Consider the following 20157-nt stretch of genomic DNA (forward strand, 5'->3'; position numbering starts at 1 on the left):
TATACACACTGCAGACTCATCCATTCCACACTCCTATTCTGTTCCAAGGAAATAAGCAGGTAGTGTGAGTTACAGCTAGCTCCACAGTTGGTGCACTAGTACAGTTGTACAAATTTGGCCACTAACATGCTGCTTATGAGTTATTGGGATGCTGCAAATTCATTATTTGCCCTAACATAAAATCATGTTATTTTGCAAGGAATGTGCAATCAGTGTGAGTGGTTGCTGTAGATGGATTGCTTTCTGTTTACCTACCAGACAGCAATTAAGTACTCCAGGAGGTATGAAACGCCTACAGCTTGTGCAAAAACAGTAGTTGACTGGGAAGGTGGAGAGCTGAGACTGTGGCTATCATTTGTCTCCATTAAGAAGAAAAAACATTATGTACCAATGGTGCACATAGCTAACCTATGAAAAATGTGCTTTTATTACTATTTCCTTGTCCTACCTTCTCTTCTCATTACTTATTGCCCACTCATCTTTAAGTTTCTTCTCCAGGCCCAGACACAAATCTGCCCTATTCTACTCTGTAAATCTCATCCCCTAGGTCCCTCCTCGGCCCCCACAATACTCCCAGTCACCCTTCACCCACACCCATCTTTGTCTCCTTCTCTTACTCCCATTCATGTGCCTTCTTGTAACAGTGAAAAACCACAGTGCATGAGGGACTCAACAGGGAAGGAATACACTCCAGCACTTATCCCTGAGCTTTCTATACGTATTACCAGTGCACATTCTCTATCCATGGCTTTAATGTAAAGGAAGCAAGTGAGGAAAAGTGGGAATGAACAAAGACTTAACTGCTTAATTAATATTTCAGTGAAAGAATAAAGGAAATAATAATATGGTATTGAGACTTCAGTGGATTGTGTATCTGATAATAGTGCCCTATTTCCAACTTCTGAAGTATAAAAGCCTTAAGCGCTGTTACTGGAGACACCAAGTGGTCTAGTGGTTATGGCATTGGATTTGAAATCCAGAGACCTGACTTGGCCACTAATGTGCTGTTTGACCGTGAGGAGTCACGTCTCTTGTCTAGGTCTCTCTTTGCCCTCCTACCCTTTATCTGTCTTGTTCATTTAGTCTGTAATCTTCAGAGCAGGGGCACGGATTGTGTCTCACTGTGGACTCATGCAAGCCTCTTGGTCTCACTTCCTCTTCAGTACCCACTTCTGTTGTGATGCCCCTAAGAAACCAACCAGTTAAGTATGGCAAAAGGGAATGTAACATACTAGAGCACTTTAAAATGATTCAGAACCATCAAGGTGGGCATGTAGCTAACCTATGTAACTGCCTTATCACTGCTATCCTTCCTGGTATTTGTTACACTTGTTGCATGGTGGTCAGATTGCAACCTCTTTGGGGAAGTGACTGTGTCTTCCTATGCATTTGTATAGCACCTAGGACAAGGGGTCCTGATCCTGAGTAGGGACTCTAGGCACCATGGCATATCAATAGTTAATTATTAGAATAATATTCTGCCTTATTTTCAAACACAATGGGTCCCATCAGGGACCAGATACTTGTGTTTAAGGTGCTGGACCAGGATTTAGGAGATCTAAGTTCAATTCCTCGTCAGAGATTCACTGACTTTGGGCAAGTCACTTAAGGGTATGTCTATACTGAATTGTAAATCCAGGTCTGTGGGGCCTGGTCTTGTGGACTTGGTGTTTCCAAGCCCATGCTTGAGCATTCACATGGCATTGTAAACCTGGGCTTACAGTTGCTGGACTCAAGTCTCACAGCTGTGCTCAAGTCTCCATACTGCACTGCACAGACCTTCTGATTCGGGTCTGTGGATTGAGCTGAGTCCACAGTACAGAATGATAGGGCTTGGACCTGAGTTATAGCGGGACCCAGGCTCTGACCCCTCCTAGAACCCCGTCCCTGCCAGGTCCTAGGACCTGGGTCCTGAGAGCTTGCTGACCCAAGTCAGACTGATTTGTGTGTGGATGGATGGGTGGCTTGAGCTCAAACCAAAGCCAGACCCTGAATTTTGCATCAAGTGGAGACATACCCAATCTGTCTCTGTATCTCAGTTCCCCATCTGTAAAATGCTTCCTTTGTGTGTCTTGCCTATTTAGACTGCAAGTCATTTGGGCAGGGGTTGCTTACTGTGTGTCATGACAGCACCTATTACAATGGGCTCCAATCCAAGGTGAGGCTTTTGAGGTGCTATGACAATATAAATAAAAATGTTTGAAAACCAAAATATAATCAGCCCTGACCAGCTCCTTCCATAATGACAAATATAAGGGGAAGAAGATGAGATTTATCTATTTCATTTTGAGAAAGAATAAGCCTGATCAAATGAACATGCCGCCCTGTTTTTCCTACACTTTCCAGGTCCCCCTCATCATTCTAAATTAACACTGGGGTCTTGGGGGGTGATTTCTCTGGAAAGATAAGAAACCCAGCTTTCCCTTGCTGGAAAATTTATCACTGGATATTCTGAACTCTGACTCATGTAAGACTTTGACCTATGTCTGTTAGCTCTGATGCTGGAGTGCAAGTAAATCATAGAATATCAAGATTGGAAGGGACCTCAGGAGGTCATATAGTCCAACCCTGACTCAAAGCAGGACCAATCCCCAAACAGATTTTTGCCCCAGACTCCTAAAGGGCCCCCTCAGGGATTGACCTCACAACCCTGGGTTTAGCTGGCCAATGCTCAAACCACTGAGCTATCCCTCCTGGCTCTACAGCTCTTGTTAATAGGTGTAGTCTTAGCCCATGTCCAGACTAACCCGCTGTATCGGCGGGTTAAAATCGATTGCTCGGGGATCGATATATCGCGTCTAGTCTGGACGCGATGTATCGATCCCCGAGCGCGCTTACATCGATTCCGGAACTCCATCAACCCGAACGGAGTTCCGGAATCGACACGGAGAGCCGCGGACATCGATCCCGCGCCGTCTGGACGGGTGAGTAACTCGATCTTAGATATTCGACTTCAGCTATGTTATTCACGTAGCTGAAGTTGCGTATCTAAGATAGATTTTCCTCCCCTAGTCTGGACGTGGCCTTATTAGAGTCACCATATAGTTCTGTCCTCGGCATACCTGCATCCCCATGTCCACATGTCTGGCAGTAAGACTCTTTTACAGTGATTTAGACTGATTATTCTTATGTCTGCAGGAGAAGACAGGGGAGCAGGGAGGAGATAATCACTCCTCTCATTTCTGTCCTTGTTTGCTTTGCTGACTATAAAATTCTCCATTGTCTTTAACTAAGTTGATTTAATTAGGTTACTACAACGATGACCTTGGAATTTCCTAGGCTTGCACAGCAATCTTGTAAACAAGATGGGTTTTTGCCTTTTTCTAAGGATGACAGAAGAGCAAAATGGAAAATAAGTACTATTTATGACTGCAAACTATTCTGACAATTACAGAATGCAGTCACATAAATTCAAAGGGAAAAAATGCTAAAAAGACTTCATATAGCCTTGACTGAGGCTCAGAATAGAGAAGATTATAAAATAGCTTAATTAGACCTTTGCTATATAATCAGCAAGCTAGGCTTGCCTTAAAGAGGGCCGTTTATCATGACTGCACTGTAATTCACAACTGCCACTGAACTAATACAAAGCTGTCTAAAGTCTTAGCAGTATGTGGCCGTTACGTAAACCAAAGGCTTGTCTACACAGTGCATACCAGATGGGTGTAAATTCTAGTGTGCATTAACTGGTCCATATGGACCCCGCTAGTGTGCACTAAAAGTCCCCTAGTGCAGATTAATGTAGTTCTCTTTAAAACAGTACTACATTAAACATGCTTTAGGGAACTTTTACTGCACACCAGCAGGGTCCAAATGGGGCAGTTAGTGTACAACACACTAGTGCACAGTAGAATTTACTTCCCCTGAGGTAGACTAATGCACCATGTAGAGAAGCCCTAATTCACTGTCTAGAAGGGTGCTGTAACCTTTGCTAATTGAGACAGAGGTGTATGACTTCCTACAACCAATGGGAGATGACGTACTTAAAAAATAAGAGTGTTGCAACTATAGCAACAGAAATCACATGTACACTATTCTTATTGACATTGACCAACATACACAAAGAGACAGTCTGGACTGTAATCTAAATCTTCTGACTCCCAGGCCTGTGCTCTATCTGCTAGATCACAAATGCTCCTGGGACCTCAAATGCCTTGAAATTTTAGGAAGGGAGTGAGGAATAGTTTCAATTCAGCAGTACTTTTTTTTTTTTTTTTTTTTTTTTTGCTCCACCAGCGTTCCCATCCCCCATGTGTCCCAATATTTTCTTCCTCTCATCTGGTCATCCTACTGGTGAGCCAGAAGCAGGAGAGGACACCCTTAGAAAGTGGTTTTCCTAGAGGTACTCAGCAATTCTCTGCCAGAGGTTCCTTGGCAGAGCTGCTTTGTTCCTTCCCCCATTGAGAGACACTTTCCCACAACACTCTGCAATTACTTGGGCAGGGGACCAAAGCTGCACACAGGCAAGCAGCATGGGGACCAGGGCAGAAGCCACAAGCATGTAGCAGATGCACCCCTGCTTCCTTGCTTATCCTTAGGTGGCAAACTGTGGGAAAGTTTAGAGTGTTGCCTCCCCACATAAGTGCCACACGACCTTTTCACATTGCTTTTCTGAAACGAGCAATGCTTCTGTCCCTGGGTTCACTCATGATGCTTGGAGTGTTCTCCCGCATGTGTGCTTGCCTAGGGTCACTGAGAAAGTGATAGGTATGTTACCAGCTATGTATTTTAATGTAGTGTTTCAATGCTCTGTGTGTAGTTGACAATAGTGCTTCTGTTTATTGTTAGTTATGCCTCTCCAGACATGACCTTGAGGAACGCTTCCTGCTCCCCAACAGCAGCAGAGCATCTGCGCCAGAGAGGAAGCAAGGAATATATGTTCCAGGAAAGAAAAGAAAAGAAAATTATTTGTACAATAGGGATGCCATGGAGAGTCTGATAAAAGTTTTGAAGCATCAAACATTGTCCAACTTCTCGTAACGGACCAGACTGAGCAGATGCATACCCACATTCAGCACATTCAGAACTCTTTCCCATTCTTTCCACAAACTTCCCACACACATTGCTTTCTGGCACTTTGTGCTTTCCTCTACACTTCATTCCAGCAGACAGCTTTTCAAACGAAAGCTAGACTTATGCTCAGCTCTGAAAGTCAGCCCTCCACTCCTCCAGTACTTTCTCCCACACCAAGAATCTGTGTGTGTCTTTGTGTATGCATTTGGTGTTGTGGTTTATTTGGCAATAAAAGCAAAGTTTTTTGAATCATAAGCACTCTATTTGTTTCCATACAAATTATGATAGCAGATGGCACCTGCAAATCAACATGCACTTTTATCCATTCCTAACATTGAATCCTAGGCCTTAACAATCACAACTGTTTCCTAGCATACCAAATTTAAGTAACCATTGCAGTCCCAAGCATAGCAATGAACATTACTAGTTTTCATCTTTGAAGTGTTGCCTCAAGGCATCCCTGATTCTTATTGCTCCACGTTGTGCCCCTCTAATAGCCTTGGTATATGGTTGCTCAGAATCAGCAGCCAGATGTTCTGCTTCAGCAGTCCACCCCAAGTAAATGTTTCGCCCTTCCCTTCACAATATTATGCAGCGTGCAACACGCAGTTATAACAATGGGAACATTTTCCCCATTAAAGTCTAACCTGCCATACAGGTATCACCAACGTGCCTTTAATCATCCAAACACACACTGAATGGTCATTCTGCCCCTACTCAGCCTGTTTTTGAACTGCTCTTTACTGCTGTCCCTTTCTGCAAAGCTATCCACAATCGTTGAACTGCTCCTTACTGTTCACCCATGTATGACTTCATGAGTCATGGCATTAAGGGTACACTGGGTCACCCAGGATCACTATGGGCATTTTGACTTCCCCTGTGATGATCCTCTGGTCTGGAAAGAAAGTCCCTGCTTGCAGCTTTCTGTACAGGCCAGTGTCCTAAAGATATTGGCATCATCCACTTTTCCAGACCACTCCACACTGATGTCAGTGAAATGCCCATGGTGATCCATAAGTGCCTGCAAAATCATGGAGAAGTAATCCTTCCGATTGATGTACTCCATTGCAAGATAGTCCAGTGCCAGATTGGAATATGTATGCCATCTATCACCGCACTGCTGTTAGGGAAATCCATTTCTGCAAAGCCATCCACAATTTCATTCACGTTGCCAAGAGTCATAGTCTTTCGCAGCAGGATGTGATTAATGGCCTTGCACACTTGTGTTAACATAGCCCCAAGAGTCGACTTCTCCACTCCAAACTGGTTCCCAACTAACCGGTAGCAGGCTTGAATCACCAGCTTCCACACTGCGATCGCCACGTGCTTCTCCACTAAGAGGGTAGCTCTCATTTGGGTGTCCATTTGCTGCAGGGCTGGGACAAGTTCAGCACACAGTTCCAGGAAGGTGGCTTTCTGCATCTGAAAGTTCAGTAGCCACTGCTCATCATCCCAGACCTGCATAATTATGTGATCCCACAACTCTGTGCTAGTTTTCCAAACCCAAAAGTGAATTCCACTGTGTTCAGCTGTTCTGTGAATGCCAAAAGTAATTTAATGTTGCTACTTTCCATGTTGGACCCTGCATCAGGCAACTGTGACTGCCATTGCCTTCATAACTTCAAGATTAACTCCACTGCTATTCACAATGTTATAGCTAGCAGAGCAGAGGAGATCCGTGTGGGAGCCATTCTTGCAGATAGATGTGGAGACGCAAGCAGAAAAAAGGGATGTTGAAAAATGCCGTGAACTGAAGACAAAAGCACATGGAATTCTGAGACGGAAAGCAGTGCATCATGGGGCATTGAGCCCGGACCCCTGATGCTCCATGATCCCCTGCACCTTCACACAAGATCTAGCGGCAGAAGCGGGAGAGCTGCACTGTGGGATAGCTACCCACAGTGCACTGCTGTCATTGCCGATGCAAGTGCTGCAAGTGTGAATACGTTATACCACCAGTGGAAGACAATGTGAACACACAAGAGCAATTTTCTTTACATGCTTTTTTATCAGCGACCAAACTCTTGGCGAAAAAACTCTGCCAGTATAGACATAGACTTAGTTTCTTTGTCACTTCCAAAGTAATTTTGCTGGATTACAGAAAAAATAATATTGATAAAAACACATGCCTACCAGGGTCCAGAAGTTAAAATTCAACATTTAAATATCAGCGTTCAAAAGAGAAACTCTCACCTAGAACAACGAGTAACTTGTATGATGTCAGGAAAAAAGAAATACTTTTCCATGGCAACCTTGAAATGCAGTTTCCATTCATTGCAAAGATGATGTTAGTAAATAGGATGTCGATTCCTGTTATGATGCTGTGAATCAGAATTTAAGCTCTAGTGGGTAAACACTGCTGAGGTCATTACATTATCACAGTGGTGCAGTGTGAAAAACACTTACAGATTCCTTTAAATAGTCTCCATACAAACTAAGGTCTCAATCTTGCAATTAGTTATGCCAGACAGATCCCTGTGTCCATGCAGACACTCAATGATTTTAAAGGGGCTCTAGTCAGGTTCAGGGTGTGCGAAGCAAGTTGCAGGATTGAAGTCTCACACATGCCCTGTGACTATAATCGCAGTCTAAAGATTTGTATTATATGTTGACCCTGCAACCTTCACTCACATAAATAATATCTGTGTAAAGGCTGTTTGTCTGAAAAGGGTTTTCAGAATTGGGGCAAACCCTTTTTCAAATTCTCTACATGTCTTTGAAGAGCAACATTATCCCAAATCAAATGTTGGGATTTTGCTGGTAAAGATATTAATTGAAAGGGAGATTTTCACAAGTACAAATGGGAGTTAGACGTGCAACTCACATGGACAAAAATTCAAATGGGAGTTTGAGAGTCAGAGAGAATTGGGCATCTATGTCACGTTTGTGCCTGTGAAAAGCTCCCCTGCCAGACGCACACTCCAATTGCTATTTCATCGCTTTCTCCTCCAATATTTTATCCAATATTGTCTCCATATGAAAAGGAGCAGAATGAGTCTGTTGACAGAACTACTAATGGAATCCCCCTTTTAACCTAGGACCTAGAAAGTAGTGGATTGTTTCATGTATAATATATCAGGAGTAGAAACAATTTTAGAGGATGTAAAATCACAGTAGAACCCAAGGGAGGATCTACAGGAAGAGGGTTTTCACTGACAGAAGGATCAGCAGCAAAATGCTGATCTTGTAGCATCTCCCCTTGGCTTCTTGACTCACCAGTTACTTCGCATAGCAGAGGATTACCTCTCTTGTATTAAAAAAGGGGTGTCATCCCGGACTGAATAAAGGCAATCTAATGTCCTAGGCTCACCAGGACATGCAGCCACCGATGATTCTACTCCCACAGCTTTCTCTAGAGGTACAGGGGCAGCAGAATGGACCCCCTTTTCCGTTCCAGAAGCAATAGAGCAGATGTTCCACTGCCACCCAGAGAGGCCTGGGTGACAGTAGGGGATTCTCCATTACTTTGTCTAGTAACTGGATTGCATCTGCTTATATGAGTGGGCTAAGCCAGCTCACTATTCTTCTCCAGCCGTGCACAGAGTCCTCTCTTGGGCGGTGGGGACCCCCAGAGTGTACGGAGAGATTTTGGCAAACCAGTAAAGTGCCTGAAACGACTATGGCTTATTGTTAAAAGCAACCTATTAAGCAGTCTCAGCTTGACGAAGGCAGAAGGAGAGGGGTTTGGGGTGCCACAGAAAGGGCAACTTGACCCCGCATCCTTCCTAATAAGAATTGTGTTGAAGTTACTGATACATGCATTTTAAAAGAGCAGAATGTGCCTCAGGAATGTCTATTGGGGTCTCAAGGCTTCAAACTCTGGAAAAACCCTCACCTGGTTAATCAGTAATCAGAAGGAACCTCTTGTTAAGCAAGCAGTTTCAATGGTCAAGCAAGTTCTCTTTAAAGGACATGTCAGTCTATTACTATTGTACAAATAAGGGGAAAAAGTTTGAGATAGTTGGACTCGTTTGGGAACTCTTTTGGACTCTTTTTGGACTCTCCCTCTGGACACATCTTGCGGTCCCCACCAGCAGACGGAAGATTTGGCCACTGGAAGCCTGCCGCTGTGTCACTCGAGAGTCACACTCACCTTTGGTAATTATCAAGGGTTGGGGGTGTTTTACTAATTTGTTGTGGATGTGTGTAAGTGCTTGAGACTAAGTAAAGTTTAGCTTTAAGTGAAAGCACTCGTGTTGTCCTGTTTGTGCCAGCCATCTATTGGTCAGATGGCTGTGTCTCTCCTGATTTATTTCCTGATACCTCCTCGCACAGAGTAAAAGTTACCAAGAGCTTTGGGTTAAAAGAACCCTGGGTAACAAGAGCAATGAGCAAGGACAGCTCACACCTCTCAGAGCTGTTTCAGGCTCTGTCCAGGCATCACTGCATTGGTTACACTCAGGTCATACATATGACCTTTTTTCCCCACAATCACAAGGATCAGAAATGGAGGGGGGTAAATGAAAGCTGAAATTCTGATGTAATCACATGACTCCTAGATTTGGAGACTTAGGCACATGCCTAAGGTGCTGGTGCCTTAATCCAGCCCTGATATCACTTAGGAGGGAAAGAAGAAGAAAAGAGAAGCAGACATTACAAGTAGGGATAGCAATAACCTGATCTTTTAGTCTTTTAAGATCCAGAAGCAGTGATAAGAGCAACAATGCTGGAGGGCACAGAGTCCAGCTAGATCAGAATCAATTTATCTAACGTGGGAAACCCATCTTTATTTAGGACTAGCTGCACAGGGATGGAATGAAGGAGCAAAGACTCTTTCCACCAGTCTGTGACAAATACAGCCCCTGCAATTTCCTGGCATTAGGGCGAAAAAACCCTGTAAAATCTGTTATGAATTTATCAGCCTAAAAACTCATGATCTATTTTTATATTGTATGAATAATAACTAAATCTGTATTGCCTGTGTGTCTGACTATCAACTAAGCCCCAGTCCTGCCGCTGGATCCACGTGGGCGCAGAAATACGTCTGCCTCTGAAAATCCAGTTAGAGGATCAGAGCCTAAAACAGACTTAACATGGCCTCCTGCCTGTCTAATCAACACATTATTAATCTCTGTATCTTTTTGTTAATGTATTTCAGATAAAAACACCTGCTGTCTGCAGGTGCCCTGAGTCTCCAAAGGAAGTGATAAACACTCTAAAGATCACAAAAGCCTTGCGGGCAGATACTAATGCACAGAAAGGTGATCATCCTGTTTTTCATAAAGCGAACTTAGAAAGAAATTCGTTTAAGATAATTTTTAAATAAACGTTCAGAGTGAAGAATGGCAATTGCATTCACTGAAATATGCTGCATACTTTCAATTGTGTGTTCAAAGTACACCTCTACCGCGATATAATGTGACCCGATATAATACGAATTCGGATATAACGCAGTAAAGCAGTGCTCCGGTGGGGCGGGGCTGCACACTCCAGTGGATCAAAGCAAGTTCGATATAACGCAGTTTCACCTATAATGTGGTAAGATTTTTTGGCTCCCAAGGACACTGTTATATCGAGGGAGAGGTATATATTTCTAAATGTTTCCAGGAGCTTCTGGCAGTGAGTCTCTCTAATGGAGAATCTGTTGAAACAAAATGCAACATATACGAGTCTAGTTTCATAGTGGTAGCCGTGTTAGTCTGTATCAGCAAAAAGAATGAGGAATACTTGTGGACACAAATCAGAGGTCAAGAATTATAACATTAAAAAACCCCAGTCGGAGAACACTTCAACCTCCCTGGTCACTTGATTACAGACCTCAAAGTCGCAACACTCCAACCAAAAAACTTCAAAAACAGACTCCAATGAGAAACTGCAGAATTGGAATTAATTTGCAAATTGGACACCATAAAATTAGGCTTGAATAAAGACTGGAAGTGGATGGGTCATTACACAAAGTAAAACCTATTTCCCCATGCTAATTTTCCCCTACTGTTACTCACACCTTCTTGTCAACTGCTGGAAATGGGCCATCCTGATTATCACTCCAAAAGTTTTTTTTCTCCTGCTGATAATAGCCCATCTTAACTGATTACTCTCATTATAGTTAGTATGGCAACACCCATTTTTTCATGTCCTCTGTGTATTTATATCATCCTCCTGTATTTTCCACTGCATGCATCCGATCAATTAGGTTTTAGCCCATGAAAGGTTATGCTCACTATATATGAGTCGTGAAATTCTTCTTTTTGATACTGACCTGCTCTTCAATATTCAGTGGCCAAGTTAATTTAAAAGTAGCTAGATTGCAGTAGAAGAGATTAACTGAGCCAGAGTCTGACTATCTTTAGAATATGCTGCAAGAGCCAGCTTTTTGCCAGAATTTTATCGATGCAACAAAAATCTTGCTCTCTGTTATTCACAGACACAAAATACTTTACAACAAAGGCAAGCAAGTACAGTCTCATCCAAAAGCTGTTAAATTCAATGGAAAAAGTAATTTTGGCTTCAGTGGGAGTTAGATCAGGCCTCTGGAGCCTGGGCACAGAGAAATAGCATAACCCACAACAAAACTGTCCATGAACAATGACATATAATTCTAATTTACTGTGTTGAGCATTTCGCTATTGCAATGACGGGCATTGCTGAAACGCGTTTGGTAGGCAGATAGCACATAGAGCAGCAGCAATATTGCACATCATCACTGCAGCCAAGCAATGTAGAAATTTAGGCCCCAATCCTGCAAACAGTAATGAACATGTTTAACTTTAGGCAGGTGAGTAATCTCTGACATCAGTGCAATTACTCAGGTGTTAAAAACATATATAAGTGTTTGCAGGATGAGGGCCCAAAAAGGATGCTTATCCATATAGTAGCTGTAGTACGACAGTTAAAATATTCAAACGAACCACTGCAGGTATTGTTAGTTCTTTTGATGGATTTCTAGAGATTTAAAATAAAAATAACTGTTGAATGAAAGGGATTAGAAAAGAATACAATGATTAAGAAAAACTATGCTGGTGACAAATCTTTAAATTGACAGGAGTTTTGCCTGAGTCAATACTACATGATATAGTCCCATGGAGCATAAATTTTCAACTTTATAATAATAGACTCTGTACTATGTTCTTAACTAAAGGAAATAATGAAAAACAAGGAAGTCTATAATAGCAAGTATCCAACAAGAATAGATGTGCTCAGTGAAGCTGCTTGTTCTTTATATTGTGACAAAATGGCCGATGTTGGTATGGTGGGTTGAGCTTTTCTTGGCAGGGGGGCTAGGACACCACCTCTTGCTCCTGGTCTTGGGGCGCCGAGGGCCCCTCTAGTGGCCTGGGAAGGTGGTAGAGAAGGGAAGCGGGGAAGGGGTCTGGGTTTGCTCCTCATTCTGAGCCCCAGCCCCTCTCAATCACTGCAGGTTTCTTACCCTCTTCCCCGTTGGGTAGATTTACCCTTGGTCCTTGATCCTGGGGGAGGGAGTCTCCCTGCTCTGCTGTGACAGGATCTCCCTTCCTCCAGTTCTCTTATCTTTCAATTCTCAGCAACACACCTCCATGCTCCAGTCCTCTCTCCTTCCTCAACTTTATTAGGTTCCTGACAGGGCCTTATTTGGCTACAGATGCTCCAATTAACCTGTAGTAACCTTCCCTAGTCTATAGGGAACCATGCCTTAATTAGCCTAGGGCTTATATATGTCCCCTCTTCCACTGCCCCTGACCCTGCTGTATCACAATATTAATAAGGATTTTGAGTTGATTACCTAAGTCTCTGGAACATCCTTCTTTCTTTTCAAGCACAGAGTGTCTTACACTCTCTAGAAATGCCTTTGCTGTTGATTAGTGGTGGCAAATTCCCACTTTAGAACAAAAGATTCATTCTTCTGCTATGGCTGCATCATAGAATCATAGTGTCATAGATGATTAGAGTTGGAAGAGACCTCAGGAGGTTTAGTTTTTCCTAATATCCAACCTAGACCTCCCCCACTGCAACTTGAGACCATTGCTCCTTGTTCTGCCATCTGCCACCACTGAGAACAGCCTAGCTCTATCCTCTTTGGAACCCACCTTCAGGTAGTTGAGTGAGGGGGGAATTTGATAGCAGCCTTCTTCTCTTCTAAAGACTAAATAAGCCCAGTTCCCTCAGCCTCTCCTCATAAGTCGTGTGCCCCAGCCCCCTAATCATTTTTGTTGCCCACCGCTGGACTCTTTCCAATTTGTCCCCATCCTTTCTGTAGTGGGTGGCCCAAAAGTGAGTGCAATACTCCAGATGTGCCTCACCAGTGCTGAATAGAGGTGAATAATCATTTCCCTGTAATCCTCAGGTCCTTCTCTGTAGAACTGCTGCTTAGCTAGTTGGTCCCCAGCCAGTAGCAGTGCATGGGATTCTTCTGTCCTAAGTGCAGAATTCTGCACTTGACCCTGTTGAACCTCATCAGATTTCTTTTGGCCCAATCCTCCAAAATCCTTTTGGCTGTATGAACTGGTAATTAAAATTGTCCCCTTATGAAGCAGCAGCCTTGAAAATATCTCACTATAAATTACTGAGGCCTGGTCTACACTATGGGATTAGGTTGAATTTAGCCGCATTAGGTCGATTTAAAAATGAATGCATCCACACAACCAACCCGATTCCGTCGACCTAAAGGGCTCTTAAAATTGACTTCTGTACTCCTCCCCAGTGAGGGGAGTAACACTAAAATCGACTTTGCTGGGTCGAATTTGGGGTAGTGAGGACACAAATCAACAGTATTAGCCTCCAGGAGCTAGCCCAGAGTGCTCCATTGTGACCGCTCTGGACAGCACTTTGAATTCCAATGCACTAGCCAGGTACACAGGAAAAGCTCCGAGAACTTTTGAATTTCATTTCCTGTTTGGTCAGTGTGGCAAATTCAGAAGCACAGGTGACCATGCAGTCTCCCCAGAATCATAGAGCTTAGAATGTTTCTACGCTCCATCTATCATCTCTGTCCCTGAGGTCATCACAGATTAGAAGGCAAAAAAAACACACTCGTGATGACATGTTTTCCGAGCTCAAGCAGTCCTCCTGCATTGATAGGGCACAGCTTAATGCATGGAGGCATTCAGTGGCAGAGGCCAGGAAAGGACATGATGAAGCATCTGTTGGAGGAGCAAACAGACATGATGATGAAGTGTATGTTGGAGCTGCAGGAAAGCCAACAATAGCACAGACCCCCGCTCATCCACTGTATAACCACCTGCCCTCATCCCCATGTTCCATAGCTGCCTCACCCAGATGCCTAAGAATGTGGCGGTGAGGGGGAAGGCTCTAGGCACCCAGCCACTCCTCTGCAGAGGATGGCCAAAGCAACAGAAGGCTGTCATTCAAACAGTTTGATTTTTAGTGTGGCTACACTAAGCAATGTGGCCTTGTCCTTCCCTTCTCCCCCACCCCACCCGGGCTAGCTTGTCCATTATCTCATTTTTTTAATTAATAAAGAATGCATGGTTTCAAAATAATAGTTATTTTATTTTGAAGTGGGGAGGGTGGTTGGCTTACAAGGAATTAAAATCAACAAAGGGAGTGAGTTTGCATCAAGGGGAAACACACACAATTGTCACACTGAAGCCTGGTCAGTCATGAAACTGGTTTTGAAAGCCTCTCTGATGCACAGTGTGCCTTGCTGTGCTCTTCTAATCACCCTGGTATCTGGCGCAAAACTATTGTCTGCCGTTGCTTTCACGGAGGGAGAGGCGACTGATGAAATGTACCCCAAACCACCCACGACACTGTTTTTTGTCCTATCAGGCACTGGGAGCTTAATCCAGAATTCCAATGGGCAGCAGAGACTCCGGGAACTGTGGGATAGCTACCCATAGTGCACTGCTCTTTAAGTCGATGCTAGGCATTGAAGTGAGGATGCACTCCGCCAACTTAACGCGCTAGTGTGGACATACACTGTATAAAATGGATTTCTAAAAATTGACTTCTATAAAATCGACATAATTTCATAGTGTAGATATACCTTGAGTAAGTAAAAATGTCTGGAAAGTTTAGCAAAACTTAGATCAGCACATTTTCATACTTGTGGTTTTTTAAAACCTGTATAAATCTAACTAAGTGAACAAACAATCACCAATAATCCTTATGGGAATCTCAAGATTTTAGTTTCCCCTGAAGAAGAAACTGTGATACAGCATAAAGAAACAGCCCTCACATGCTCTTTTCATCAAATCACTTTTAAAGAAATGCAGACTGTATGTCTCAGGACAAGGATAGGATTAACTTTCATGTCATATTGGGTTAAGTCTTTTGGCCAGATTTTGTCTAATTCCATCAGGGTAAATGAAAAGGTGAGGGAGTAAGAAGCTTCAGTTTAGATATTCAGAGATATTTAGCCACTTAACAGCCATTGATTTCAATGAGGGTTAAGCATCTCCTGGGCAGCTCACCTCTCCCAACATAGGGGTGTGGTCTAAAGTCACAGCTGAACTCCATCCACTTGTAAAATTTATTTTCCAGTGCAGCAGAAGAATGCTGAATTACATCAGACATAACACAAGACAATAGCAGCACCGAAGGCTCACCTTATTATACAAAGCGTTGTGACTGTAAGGCCTATAAGAACTCTCATGAACATCACATAAGATGGAAGACAAATGACTGAAGGGCCCGGGGGTTAGACAGTCAGCATGGCAGATAGACTGTGGATGACTGTGGGACTTAGTTGGAGGGATCAATTTAGTCGGATACAGAGGATGGAGGGGAGCGTTGTCCTAGAGAGAAAAAAAGCATATAAAGAGTTTGATTAGTGAACCAAAAAAGAAGCCTTATGCAGAAAAGCAAATTGTCTTCTTGGTTACTCCACTGCAACTCCACTGATGTTAATATGATTGCACCAGTGTAACCAAGGGGGCAGTTGGACCAGAATACAAAGCCTAAATAGTCTGGAGAGTTTTTGAGATGGGATTCCTTGGTAGCAGACGTGCTCAGAAAACAAACAATATTTGACAAATACTGTGATGTTTTTATTTCTAAACGTGACCGATTTATTACACAAGAGAAAAGTTAGAGTTAGCCAAATTTATATTAGGTGATATAAATTTAAAGCATACACAAAAACGTTCCATCCATTTTATTCTGAATGCTTAGTGTAATTACATTAGGGAAGGTACACGCACATGAAACTTCCCTCCTCAATACTTTCAGCTTTTTAGAGTAATCAATAAGACAGAAAATGGATTTTACAAGCTCTTTGCAGCTGACACATTTAAGATCACTTGAAATGATTCTCCAAACATTTTTAATAAAAGTTAGAGATGGATGCAGGGGGCTATTCTTTTGTGGCAAAATCTTAATCATGTTTTGCCACTGCTTTGATAAATCAAAATCTCTTCAGCTGCTCTCCTCCACTTCCAGTCTAATTAATGAGGTGGGAGTTCGATTTGGCCATCGAAGCCCTCCCATTTATAGTGCCTGGAGATGCCATATAACAGGATTCTTTGTAATTGTAGCAATCAGCTCCAGAGTGAGATAATATACAATTCACATACATAATGTAAGGCCATAGATATAGTGAGTATAGAAAACAAGTGGCTGTTGGACCTGATAGAAAAAAAACCCAGTCAGAAAGGTAGAAGGAAATAGACACCTGACAGATATCAGTGTCCACCAACACTGCATGCTGCCGTTCTTCAGAATAATCCCTATTCCATCAGTGACACAAAATTTGGCTTTGTTTCAAATTAAGTTTCATTCCTTTCTGGTTCAGCATGGTTCCAAATGGGTTTACTTTAAAAGATCAAGAATAGGCCTGCTCTTATTCTTAATATTCTTATTTATAAAGAGCTGTAAATGCTTGCAGATCTTTAGGACCTATTATTAATTGTTGTTGGTACATTATATTTTCAAAAGAATTCAATCCTCCAGTGGAGCCTATGGTGAAGCCAGCATGTTAGGAGTAGTACAAAAATTATATTATTCATTCAAATTTTCAACCTAAATTAAAATAATTTATTTTTATTTTATGGTGTTCTTTTCAATGGGAGATGTCCACAGATTAATGTGTTATTAAGAGATCATGCTCCATTTCATAGCTGCTGTATGGAAGAAAAAAAAAAGAAAGAAAAGGAAACCGCTCTATCCTGTTTTCATTCTAAATAGGGCTGTCGAGCAATTAAAAAAATTAATCACATGATTAAAAAAGTTAATCGCAATTAATCGTGCTGTTAAACAATAATAGAATATCATTTATTTAAATTTTTTGGATGTTTTCTAAATTTTCAAATATACTGATTTCAATTACAACACAACACAAACTGTACACTGCTCACTTTATATATATATATATATATGTTTCACATTGTTTTGTGTTTGAATGCAGTTATTTTTGTACATAATTCTAGGTTTGTAAGTTCAACTTTCACGATAAAGAGATTGTACTACAGTTGTAATGGGGGAATTGAAAAATACTATTTCTTTTATCATTTTTACAGTGCAAATATTTGTAATAAAAATAATATAAAGGAAGCACTGTGCACTTTGTATTCTGTGCTGTAACTGAAATCAATATATTTGAAAATGTAAAAAAAATCCACAAATATTTAATACATTTCAAATGGTATTCTTTTGTTTAACAGTTCAATTAAAGCTGCAATTAATTGTGATTAATTAACATGAGTTAACTGTGATTAATCGACAGCCCTAATTCTAAATCATGCACGTGTATAATACATATCCACAGATGAAAAAAATACAGGAAGTCCTTGAACAGCTGCATAAGACATGGTGTTAATCAACTTGTTATGCCCATAAAGGTCTTTGCATCCACAAGACAAAATCTATCATTTTGATACTTTCATGAAAATTGAGTCTGTCAGTCATTCATTAGCATTTATAAATAATGCACACTCTCCACTAGCAAATATATCTTTTAAAGCAGCCTTGCAGAATCATCATTAAAATGTACCAGCCAAAGAACAAAGTCTATTCCCATGATGAGGAAAATGCTAAAAAATATGGTATTCTATTGAACCATCAAAAACTTACTCATCCATTTAATGGGCATATAGAATTCTTAAATATTAAAGGCTCAGAAAATGTAGGCACTGAACCTCAATGTTTCCATAATTAACCAGCCCCATAAAAATATTAAAATCTATCTTTATTGCTGAAAATATAACTGTGTTTTCAGAAGGGAAAGGTAACTTCATGGTACATTAATTGATTAAATAGGTAAATGGTGATAGTAATTTCAGTGAATGATCACTGCTAAAAGCTACACTTCTCTTCTGAAAAACAGCAAATCAGTATGAGCCATTACAAGAAAAAGCCAAAATAAACTCAACGTTTTCCCTGAATATATACATGTTATTGGCACATGGGCATACAGGCAGGACCAAAACATTGATAAAAAGAGCTCCACCCATTTGAATACTTCTAGATCTTTTCCAGGGGAATTTTAACAAATTAAGGAACTCCATTTAATTTAGCCTCATGATTTCAACATTGCCAAAATGCAAGTTCATTCAAAGCACAACAAAATATTATTTTCCTACTTTACATAATATGATCTGTGACAAAGTTCCTCCTCTACCTTGGTGGGTCCTGCGCTTATTGGCAGGTTTGCTCACCTCAGTGATCTTCCCCAAAGTCTAGATCAGCTCCTCCTGTGTCTGATCAGGAGTTGGGAGGTTTAGGGGGAACCCAGGCCGGCCCTCTACTCCAGGTTCCAGCCCAGGGCCTTGTGGACTGCAGCTGTCTATAGTGCCTCTTGTAACAGCTGCATGACAACTACTTGGGTTACTTCCCCATGGCCTCCTCCAAACACCTTCTTTATCCTCACCACAGGACCTTCCTCCTGGTGTCTGATAACGCTTGTACTCCTTAGTCCTCCAGCAGCACACCCTCTCACTCTCAGTTCCTTGTGTAGCTCCTCCCCGACTGACTAGAGTGAGCTCCTTTTTAAACCCATGTGCCCTGATTAGCCTGCCTTGATTGGCTGCAGGTGATCTAATCAGCCTGTCTGCCTTAATTGGTTCTAGCAGGTTCCTGATTACTCTAGTGCAGCCCCTGCTCTGGTCACTCAGGGAACAGAAACCTGCTTCTCCTGTGGCCAGTATATTTGCCCTCTACCGGACTCCTGTACCCCACTGGTCTGGGTCTGTCACAGATCCTACAAATGAAGACTCTCAGGTAAAGGTAGAAGATGAATAATGCAAAAACACGTATGTGAAGAACTGCATGAAAAATGCTGAACTTAGAAGCAAATTTTAATATTTTTGTTGTAAGGACAAAGATATTTTCCATATGCCTGTCCCATTATAAGTGAAAAACTACTCTCTGTCATGCATATTATGAGATCCACACAGGAAGTGGTGTAGCTGAAGATCACCAAATACAGCTGGCTGCATCACTAGGTCTCAAACTGAATGTCACCCATGTAATCACCAGTGCTCATTGTCAAACAGGGAGGCGTGACAGGAAAGGGAAGGAGGTAGTGCAGATGTCTAAGAAAAATCAGAAGAGAAGAGTAAATACAGTTGACACTATTTAGAACATCACCTACCCTATCTGCTCTTAAGTTCTATCATGTCAAGGAATTCCTTTGTCTCGTGTATGTGAAGGAGAATGTTAGCAACATGACTTGGAAAGAGAAAGGGAAATGTGGGGAGATTGTGATATTGTAAGGACAGGGAAATAATACAAAAAGAGAAAGAACAGAAAGATGAACCATTTTAAAAAAGAAGTTAAAGATTTCCAAAGCCCCAGTTTCCCTGGAAAAGGGGGAAAGATGGAGACAATAAAAAAATCTTTGTTTTCAATTACATCAGACATAATGTTGCAGTATTCTGTCTGTCTTATCTAAGAAATTCTATAGTGAGTCAAAGATTTGAGCAAGCAAAAATGATTGGCAACATCACTGTGTAAAAAGCTATTTAACTATTGTGACAGCAAGTAAAAAAGTGAAATGAATCAAAGGCTCCACTGGTAAGGACATTAAGGGAAGTACCGTGAATAAAAAAAATGTGAAGAAATCATATTTTAGCAGCCATAGGGAAATAAAAAGGTGAGATAGTCAAGTTTTACAGCTACATGAGCTGCTTAAATCAAAAAGTAATCCAGTGAGTCTGTACAAGTAGCAATGGTTGAATATTAAAAATAAAATCTCAAGTTCAGTTCACTATGTTTCAGAGATGAAAGTTATTCATATGTATTCAGACAACTCTAGATTTTCATGAAAAAATC

The 20157-nt window shown here is 41.7% G+C and overlaps 1 protein-coding gene across 16 annotated transcripts in view; it reads right to left on the reverse strand.

The window, feature by feature from the left end:
- MLIP (muscular LMNA interacting protein) overlaps positions 1–20157 on the reverse strand; it is a 169685-nt gene that overhangs the window by 16512 nt on the left and 133016 nt on the right. For 11 of the 16 annotated variants that reach the window (XR_007774017.1, XM_050950679.1, XM_050950673.1 and 8 more), the window contains one exon: positions 15498–15686. The exons of 2 other annotated variants lie outside the window; for them this stretch is intronic. Coding sequence is in view for 11 of the 14 variants with exons in the window: in XM_050950679.1 (XP_050806636.1) it covers positions 15498–15686 (189 nt within the window). In the remaining 3 variants the exon portion in view is untranslated. Of the gene's footprint in view, positions 1–15497; positions 15687–19149; positions 19419–20157 lie in introns of those variants that run through there. 3 more of the 16 variants (XR_007774019.1, XR_007774020.1, XM_050950685.1) reach the window with 1 other exon arrangement.

The sequence above is a fragment of the Gopherus flavomarginatus genome, chromosome 4 (assembly GCF_025201925.1).
Source record: "Gopherus flavomarginatus isolate rGopFla2 chromosome 4, rGopFla2.mat.asm, whole genome shotgun sequence".
In the NCBI taxonomy this organism is placed as follows: Eukaryota; Metazoa; Chordata; order Testudines; family Testudinidae; genus Gopherus; species Gopherus flavomarginatus.